The 10,488-nt window shown below is 37.0% G+C and overlaps 1 protein-coding gene across 1 annotated transcript in view; it reads right to left on the bottom strand.

The window, feature by feature from the left end:
- The window catches only part of CUL2 (cullin 2), a 50,720-nt gene that overhangs the window by 17,462 nt on the left and 22,770 nt on the right, over positions 1-10,488 (bottom strand). Inside the window, exons 6-10 of the mRNA XM_009895104.1 lie at positions 5,026-5,122; positions 4,825-4,935; positions 3,548-3,710; positions 2,249-2,373; positions 515-622 (exon numbers count right to left, since the gene is read on the bottom strand). Coding sequence (XP_009893406.1) covers positions 515-622; positions 2,249-2,373; positions 3,548-3,710; positions 4,825-4,935; positions 5,026-5,122 — 604 coding nt within the window. The remainder of the gene's footprint in view (positions 1-514; positions 623-2,248; positions 2,374-3,547; positions 3,711-4,824; positions 4,936-5,025; positions 5,123-10,488) is intronic.

Below are 10,488 nucleotides of genomic sequence, written 5' to 3'. Positions count from 1 at the left end.
CAAGTGCAGCTGTCTCCTGGAAAAAGTTATCTATTGTGACACGGATTTAAGTAAGGTAAGTTTCCAGATATTCTTTGTAGACAACTTGAAAATTCTAAAAAAAGCTTCTATGTAAGTAATACTATCACATTCAGAGTTTAAATATTATGGCAGCAAGCCAATTCAAGTTCAAATGGATATAAGAGTTACCAAACTTCCTAAACCCCACAATTTGTCTCTATTATGTGCACTTGAGTTTACATTGAATGGGTCAGCTCCATTTTTGTGCTCTGAATTCGGATTAAAAGAAAGGTCTTTCTTTCAGAAAACATTTAACTATTAAAGTGGTTTCCTTTGTACGTATATGTTCCTCTAACACTGGATTGTCTTTTGTTCCATTACACTTATAAACTAGAAAAACTGTGTAAGAACTCTATCTTTGAACATTGGTTGATGCCCTGAAGAATTCTGGTAAGCCTGAAACAGGGTCCCACATTTTGTTTTCCAATGCTTTTTTTACTTAAGTAAAAGTTACCTTGTCAAGGGCACTCATAAAGTGTTGATCACCATTCAAAACAGTGTTGATGAGCTGAACAAATTTACTATGTACTTCCAAAACTGACTCCACAAACTGAGTTGGCATCTAAAAAGGGTACATAAAACAGAAAGCAAGTTAATGAGAAAAGCAGTATTATCTACACACAAGCATATCTACATTAGGTGTACATTTTTTCCTAATTATTCTTTTTGATAAAAGTTAAAATCATAGTGATTTAGTCTTTGAGAGGATTGATTCTGCATTGGTGTACTCTTACACTACTGTGCTTGAGCATGTTTTGGAAATAAAAAGTCTATGGCTACATTTACAGGCCTGCTATCAAACATAGATTTGTGTCTATAGTGCTCTCATGCTGTGTAATCTTTTCCATCATACCCTAAAATCCTTTAGTAGCCCTTTCAAAAATCATTAACGCTAACATGCAACTACAGCAACCAAGCCAAAAAGCTACTGAAAAATAAACTGCTGTTTCTCCTATACACTGACTTCAGAGACAGAAAATCTGGATGAACGCTTTGAATTTTCCTATCTAGGACAGTTACGGATCAAATTTGATGCACCGCATTTGAGCGTAACGTTTAGTATGGAAATGACTAACATGAATTAGAGGAATCCCTACACAGACAAGCTGGCAGGCAGCAACACAAGAGTGTGCAATGCACTGGCTGCACCACATGATTTCCCAAGTGCATTCTCAGGTCACACATTAAAAATGTTCTAATGACAAAGTACTTAATGCACACAGTGGAGCAAGTATTTCACATTTTGAGTTTATCTACATAAGGCTGTGAATTTTCATCACCCTCACGGCTCTGCATTCATTTCCCCATGTAGGCACTATTACTTTCAAAGAATAAGCTCAATAAACTTAGAAATAATTTGAAAGCAAACTATACTACTAAAGACTGCCGTCCGTTTTCAGTACACACATGGGAGTTATGGAAGAGTAAGCACTCCTGTGCAGTCAATAAAAGAGTGAATTTACAACAGTTCATATTTCTGTATTATTACAGACGGAAACACTGGATGGCTAAAGTCACCATCCTAAAGAGAGCACAAATCTAGACAGCCAGATGTATACATGTACAAATATATTGCCAAATGAAAGCTTGCTTGTTTGTTTCTGAACAGCAGTGCTAGAGGAACAAAAATGGAATTGAGTAATTTGAATACACGTGAACTGAAAAAAGTTCAACACACTTTAGTAACATAATTAGATTACTGTATTTTCAGAAATTACATGAAAATATGAGACTACAAAGCTATTAGTGAAAAACAGCACAATGAAATCAGGACAGGATGTCAAGCCTTTACAAACAACATATAATTAAAATAAATGGAATCATTGGTTCCTAACATACCAGAACAGCAAATGCCACTAACTTAGAGAAATTCAGGAAAAAAAATACATACATGGAACAAAAGGACCTACTTGCCATGACAGCATTAAACAAACAACAATGAGAAATATCTAGCTGTAGTTGTTTCTGGTTAGATCACAACAATCAACTCTCGGGATAGATATGTGTTGCACAGCTAAGCGTGCTGATTAGAAGTTACAATTTATCCATAACATTCCAAACCGATTTCATATAGACAAAATAAAAACAAACAAACAAACAAAACATAGTAAGACTAGAAAGAAAAGGGTAAACATTTCATCAGGAATGGTAATCAAATAGGTAATTTCAGCTGCCTGAAGAAACTCACATTTTCCTGAGAAAGATTGCTGGTTGCTCTAAGGCCCTCATCATGGATATGGTTCTGTAGTTCCTGAATCATATGAGGTAAACCACTTGACACAGCACGAAGTAGAGTATACATATTTGCCATGTCTGTAACAGAGATACATTTTTATAGAATATGCTTAGAAACACTAAAAATCAACACTTAATATAGTATCATAATTTCACACAGAACTTTTCAAAGACTGAAACAAGACTAACTTTTGAAAAAAAAAAAATTAACATATACTGGATCACTAACAAAAGAAAAAAAGGAAAGAGTAGGGCTAATACCAGTATTTACTGAGTACTGCCATTGTGACTACCTCACTCTTTCAATACTGCTTATTCAGGAGAGACCCCAAGAGAAGAGGTGGGCTAGTACAGAAAATTATTGTGCCAGTTTATTTTAATCCTTGGCCTCCCTAAATCTCCCTTAGCAGCAGCTGACTAAAATCAGTTTAGATATCTTCTTGACTTTTTGTTATCCTCCAGTTGTGGCTTGCATTTTTTCTTAGGCTAGAAAAGCTGTCAATAAGCAACTGCTATTTTTACGATTATTTTTTTTCCTCAAAAAAAATGATCCGAGCTCTGACCAAATTTCCAAAACTCTCTGGAAACTGAACACTATTATTAGACACAATTTGAGTTTGACTGTGAAAAATAATTTGTTTCACATAATAGATACCATCTTCCATGCAAGAATAAGCATTCTTTCAAGGACAAGAGGCATGTAGTCATCAGGAAGCATTTTTTTTTTTTTTTTAGTCAGGCAGGGAATATAACTATAAGACCATCTGCTTCTGTAAAAAGGACTTGGGAAGAGAGGTCACAAAAGATTCAGGACAATAGAAAGTGGCTATGAAACGAAGCCAAAATATTTTATAATCCTGACCTGTCAAATGATGATGAAGAAATCTGTAAAGACAGAGCCATTGGTTTACAAATGAAAACACAAGCATAAAATATGATCAGCTCTACAGGACACAGGACTTCAGTGTGTTTTTAAGCCGACTAAGACAAGGAAAGAGAAAGAGTATTGGCGGAAAGAAGGGTTGTTAACAGTAGAAAGAAGGTTTTGATTATATATTTGGAAGGATGAAAATGAATTACATGGTAAAAGAAAAATATCATTCAGGGTTTCATTGGGCTTTCTAGATAAGTAACATATATTAGTTGAAAATGCTTAGGCACCTAGAAGGTCACTAAATAAAGATAGTAAATTGCAACGCTAAATGAATAAACCAAAAACCACTTCACATTTTTTGTAACCATTGAGACTTACCACTTCTTTTCTCTTGTCTGATAATATTGTGACATTCTGCATGTAGAAACTGCAAGTGATCAGCTACCATTCTCTGTTGGCATTCATGAATCACTTTGCCATATGAGCTGGGATGCAAGTATTTCCGACACCGCATTTCTTCATCTTTTAATCTACCTAAAACCTACAGACAAGTTTTTAAACTGAGAGCTGATGAAATACTAACCACCAATATAAAATCATGAATATACAATAGTATATGTATGTAGAATGAGACACACAAATAAGTAACAAAGTTAAAAAAGAACTTGTCCGGGATGCTGAAAAATTAAATTTGCTCCTTTGAATCAGGCTGTTGCTGAATTAATATAATCTTCTACTCTGAGTACTGACTAGGCTCAGTCACTACTAGCTATCTAATAGCACTCCATAGTTCTCAAAATTTCTTCTTCCCTTCAACGTTGTGACCAGTCTTCCCCAATTTCTCCTACCACACTTCTCATTCCTTCTTAGAAAGTTTTACCACATTACCTAATTATATGACCATAAGAATCACTTTACTGTTCCAAACCCATCTGCTTATGCGTAAACATCTGCTCATAGCTACATGAGCTATTCAGGAAATAGGCATTACCATAAAAAAAGTCAAAAGTACTTATATCCAGTGACAGGCAGCCTAGGGAGAGTACTGCAGCTGCAGACTGCTAATGATAGACAAAATGAATCTGCATTTATTTTGGTTTAATTGACGTCTTCGCTTGTCCCTGAATTTCACCTCGGGACAAGGCGACCATTAGCTTATGTGCAACCATTAGCTTATGCTCCTTATGGTTAACAGCAATCTTCTCAACTCTTCTATCTTGTTAGTGTGGACGGTATAGCACTGAGGACTGACTCCTAGTCTTTTATTCACCTCCGCTTTCTCAAGCAATGTATAAGAATTACAAGCAATTTAACCACAACCTGACTTCGTACACCACAAAGCAAAACAAAAGAAAGTCCACCTCAGTAATATTCCTAAAACTCTCATCTTATGCTACTACAAATAGAAGAAACATGAGGAAGTAAAGAAGCAATACTGATCAACCCACTATGTGTTTCGGTTTTCGTCTTTTTTTGACAGTCCATCCATAGACAAGGTTTGTAGTTTATATTCAGATTAACCATACCACCACAAAAGCATAGTCAAAACTGGATGAAAGCATACAACAAAGAACAACTACGGGAACCGTAGAGGAAAACGCGTATCATCAGTAAATTGATTTTACTTATTGTATGTGTAGAGAAGAATCTCTTACCTTCTCCATGTATTGTGAGCAATTTGACTCTTGCAATAAATTTGAAGCTTCTTGTTTATAATACTCCCCTGTTTCATTCAGAAAAGGACACTCAAAAATTTCCTGATAAAACTAAAAGGGAGAATTTTTTTAAAAGACAAATAATACAGATACTAGATTAACATTCAAAATTAAAAACACAAATCAGAAATATATATGTACCTTTAGGGGGAATTTTTTCTTATACTGTTCAACATGAACAAAGGAGTTAATAACCCCATGGATTACTTTCTGATTTGGGTCTTCTCCACAGCGATCACTGAAACAGGCAAAGCAAACTTTCATGAGAATGTAGGTATCTAGTGTAACTCATCTGAGAGTCAAATGAAATAATATTGGATGAAAACATTTTCCAGTAAATTCCTCTGCTTAGATTGGCAAAATTGAAGATGATTAATGTTAAAATAAAAACGCACTCTTCTTTCTCTCCCATATATTTAAATTGTTGAAATAGCAATTCATAGATTATTCAAAAGCATTCGCAGGTCATGAAATTTCCAAGCGTTTGCTAAGGATGTAAGTATTCCAAACTACATACTCTAAGCAAGTACTTTAAAAGTTACAGCAAGTTCCATCTTGTACCTGTAGCCTTTATCAAACGGACTACCTTCACACTCCTGCTCCTGCCAAAAAAATAGTTTTTGCCAACATCACACCAAAAGGCATGCTATTTTCTTTTCTGAATATCTACTACTATTCAGCATGTAGATATCAAGTGGAACAAATAATATACTTGGTGCATCATCACAATTTTTAATCATACATTGGAAAAGGAAAACCTCACGTTTTCCTGTCAAGTTCTTAACTTCAAATGAACAAGTTCAAGTGAAGAAAATACTATCTTTAGTCCCATTCTGTTGAAAACAAAAGTAATTAAAACAAGTGCTTTGCATGCTAAAGAAATTAGCGTTCACTCCTTTGCAAAGACTGGAAATAACATACCCATACTCAGAGCAGCAGAGACTTTCTTAAACCATAAACTGTTCTAAAAAAGACCACCTTTCACGTACAATTTACAAAGAAGTAAAAAATATTCCTTAATTCCTAAGGTGTTAAATAGGACTAAAATATGATTCATAGAAGTATATTTACACTTAAGCATCAGCAGTTGTAATTTCAAAGGATTTCCTTTTTTAAATACATATGTACACATATATACATGTATATAGAATAAGAACTTTTATTTTACCCAGACTGCACTGAAAATATAAGATGAGTTCTTTGATAGAAACTTATGTTGCTATAGGTGAGTCATTTACATGAGTGATTTAAAAAAAAAATAAAAGGGAAAAAAAAAAGTAAAGCCAGCAAAAATACTTTAAACCCAAACATTATCATATACCCATCTAGGCTAGGGTAGAACGGGGGAAGAAATAATTTTGCTAATTTCATTAATTTTGGTTTGGAATTGGCAAAAAGTCCAGAGGATGGCCATAAGCTAGGAGGTTTACCAGGACAGCCACACCAGCAGTCGTCATGTTACATACACCAGACCATGCTCATATGTTCACAACACTTAATTACATGTACCGCTTCTAGTATTTAGGAGGTGTGTGTCCTAAGGTCTGAAAACTTAAGCTCATGATGGGTGGAAAGAACCAGGTCTCTAACAGATTACAAGCAGTCACTCTATGCTTTATGCAGCTTGATCACCCATTACAAATGAGCTGACCTAATGGGTGACTGCTCCAGCAGGGATGGTCTGATTTTATTTTTTTTTTCCCCTGGGGAATAGGAAGGTTTCCTCTGGTTCCGGTAGCTGAACCAATGGAATAAATCTGAGTTTGGGTACATGTACTCACACCCTGCATTCTTGCCAACATCCCCCTGCTGGGTCTAGTTATATGATGGCAACGGCAGCAGCATGTCACAGAAGGGAAGAAGGGTTACACCAGACCAGGGCCTGGACCCAGCTCCATCCTGGAGGGGCCAAGGACCATGGTAAGCCGCAGGGTGCATGCAGCTTGTGAACACAGCACCATGTCATGGTGTACAGGAAGCTACGTGACTAAAAGTTAAGCATATCACAAAGCAGGGCTCTGTCAAGAGACAGTCCAATCCGCCTCTAGCACGTGGGGCTCTGGACCTGGAAAGATACTTGTGACACAAACACAAGAAGCGTTACTGTAGCAACAGATGAAGTCCCAGCTCCCCTCTGCTCAGTTCACACGCCACTTCGCAGACCTTAAGCCCACGCATATGTGGGAAGAGAGGGGGCAGCAAAGGTCAGGCCTGGGGTATTCAAAGATCAACGTATCATTAGGAAAAGGCTGTAAAAGTACAGCAGGCAGATGCTCCGTGGAAGAGCTGCAAGGAAGGAGATAGGCTTTTGAAGCAGAGGCCAGAGGGCATGAAGGTGATAGGCGAGAAGGAACGCAACATGGAACCAGCCTTGCCCACTTTTAGGTAGCTGGTAGTACACAACAAAGAAAGAATTTAAATCCACTTCTGAATATGGAGGCCGTCAGGATGCAGTTGCCAATCAAATGACAAGTCTGGAACAACTGCCAGGATCATGTTAGCACGCATTTATTTATTTCTTTGTTTATTAACAGAATCCCACTCTCCCCATTTTGGCCCCACACTTACAGAGTTTTTAGTAGCTTAACATAGGTTTCCTCAGTGGGTGAGTATTCATAGAATCATACACTGGTTAGAGCTGGAAGGGACCTTAAAGACCACCCAGTTCCAACCCCCTGCCATGGGCAGGGACACCTCCCACTAGCCCAGGTTGCTCAAAGCCCCATCCAGCCTGGCCTTGAACACCTCCAGGGATGGGGCATCCACAACTTCCCTGGGCAACCTGTTCCAGCGTCTCACCACCCTGACAGTAAAGAATTTCTTCCTTATGTCTAAATCTACCCTCTTCCAGTTTAAAGCCATTACCCTTGTCCTCTCACTACATGTCCTTGTAAAGAGTCCCTCTCTAGCTTTCTTGTAGGCCCCCTTTAGGTAGTGGAATACTGCTGTAAGGTCTCCCCAGAGCCTTCTCTTCTCCAGGCTGAACAACCCCAACTCTCCCCATCTGTCTTCACAGGAGAGGTATTGTAACACATTTACAGCAAAATTGTAATAAAAAATTTAATGACAGAACTGTGTTATGAACTTCATCATGAACCTATGTGAAAAGCTACACTATTTCCAAGATAAATAGTAAGCATCACAGAACTATCATTCTTTCCACTTTGGCAGCATCTTCAGGTTTTTATTTACACCAATGGCACTCCACTCCCAAGAATTTGTAACATAAATGGCTAGTTTCAAGAAAATTTGACAGACATTTCGAAAGTTACATAAGTTTCAAGGAAGATTTTCTTGGAAGTTGCAGTAGTAAGAGTATCTGCCAAACTAAAATAAGAGAAATTGGTGACCCCACCAAGGTGGAAGCCTATTAAGTGCTTATTTTCCTTCTTGGCAGTAATCAGCTAGCAATATGGATGCATACAGCTACAGAGCAGCTGAATATCATAGGACATCTTGGGAGGGTAGGAGGGAATGATGATGTTTGGTGGGCAATCTGGACAAAAAGGTAAAGCACTAGAAACGCAGGTTTCACTAATTCTGATGATGATGAGTTTCTTTTTTCAACAGAAATGGACAAAACTACAAAACACAAGCTCAAGGACATTGTGCTGTTTTATGTTAACTGCATCTTGTTCTTATCTTAAGACTAAAGCTAACAGTGGAAGTTTAACATGTAGTGTACAGTGTACTACTATAGCCCCATAGAACATATTTAAAGTTTAAGGTACAATAATAAATACTGTATTCATTAAAAGAAGATTCCACCATTCAAAAGAAGTGCTCTGCTGTGTCAGACCAATGGTCTATCAAGACCAACTAACTACAGAATTCACGATGTACTAGAAGAGCTCGTCTTGAACACTTTAAAAAGTTATTAACTTCCAATAGCTTTCCTTTCAAACAAATGGTATAAATAATGTATCAGCTCAGACAGGAATAGGTTCAGTTAGTTAGAAAGTGTTAGTCATCTTTAGTAGAGAAGCCTCTCCTGGTTAGTCTGTACTAATCACACTGTCATTTGAGATAGCACCTGAATAATTTCCAAATTATTTCTGTTTAAGAATTTCATAGATGAATTTTCTCACAATTCGAGATCTTGTCGGCTTCCTGTTGTGTTGAAACAAAAATGCGTAAGTTGATATTCAGCTTGCCTTGTAGGAGGAGTGCTTGGGCTAGAGGGAGGGGGAAGAAAGTGTGTTATATTCAGAACTCTATATTAAGAGGCGTGTAGTCAGACAAGACAGGCTTAAGTGATTTAACAATTCTCTGCTGTTTAAGGGGGCTAATTCTGCTCCCTTTTGCTCAGTCACAGGCCTCTCTATCTCTCTTGCATTGCTTTGGCACTCATCAAATTCTTTGCTGAACTGACTCAGCATGCCCATCTGGAGAAATATTAGCCAAGATGGTTTTCTGTCATACTAGCAGTTGAGTTGGTTCACTAAAGGACTAGATGAGCACCAAATTCAGCACAAGAAAGGTAGTAGAGCACAGCCTTGCTCCTTTTGGCATCAGCAAACTCTTAGATCAGTTTAGCCATCTTGTTCAGCTGAACCACAAGTCACTACTACTTTATTTTTCATGTGCCAAAAAAGTTTATTGTTAATTTTAATGTACAGAGTATTGCACAAGTTTATAGCTTCTAAAAATTACATGTGTCAAGATTTTAGTCAGAACCCTTTTTAAAATTCCAGTTAAATACATTGAGATAAAGTGAAGTCTGAAAGCAAAATTTGCGGCTCTGCTCCCCCAACCTTTTTCAGTACAGTAATAAAGGTACTTTCATATGCAACTAGTTGCCTACAATGTGGGTTATCAACTCCGCATATTGTCATATACTATGCAAAATCTTCTGGTTATAAGAAGTTCAACTGTTCCATCTGTTTAAATTTTAATTATTTTGTAAAACATTTTAGTAAATTGAACCATGCACACACTTAAGTACTACACTTAAGAAGACATCTAATCAAGAGGTTTCTAAGTATATACATGTATTAGTAATTTTATTAAATTTTTTAGGTAATAAACTTCTCATGCATATTCTTGCACCTCTGATAGATGTAACTTATTGATATCCATTTCTTCAAAGACCTTGTTTAATCCCTGAATTGCTGACCTCAATGCTAAAAGACATTTGACAGGCTGTTGCAGCAAAGTCTTTAAAATTGCCTCTTACAAACTGTGTTGACCGCTGGAATCAGAACAATGAACAGCAACAAGCCTATAGCTACATGCAAAGGCCATCCTCAGAATACCCATAGCAAGCCCGACATTTCATGACACCAGGAAGAACAGGTATAGTAAGTTCTCTCCTCTCTTATACAGTTCATTACATGACAGGCAGATCACAAAGTGGCTAAAACAAACTTAATATGAATTATTAGATGTATATTTTGAGAAACAGAGTTGAATTAACTTCTTTGAGATCACACAGAAAAAAACCTGAATAACAGAGGGAAAAAAAAAAAAAATACAGACCCAACCATTAGAGACAGTGACTCAAGTTTTATTTAAAACTTTCCAAATGGTTTAATAAAAAATAACGTCAACTTGTTACAGTCTCAAGATCTAACACCCCATGGAGCCAGTGACAGTCTTGATCTA

The sequence above is a fragment of the Charadrius vociferus genome, unplaced genomic scaffold, assembly GCF_000708025.1.
Source record: "Charadrius vociferus isolate BGI_N301 unplaced genomic scaffold, ASM70802v2 scaffold61, whole genome shotgun sequence".
NCBI lineage: Eukaryota > Metazoa > Chordata > Aves > Charadriiformes > Charadriidae > Charadrius > Charadrius vociferus.
This window is presented reverse-complemented; position numbering and strand designations above follow the sequence as displayed.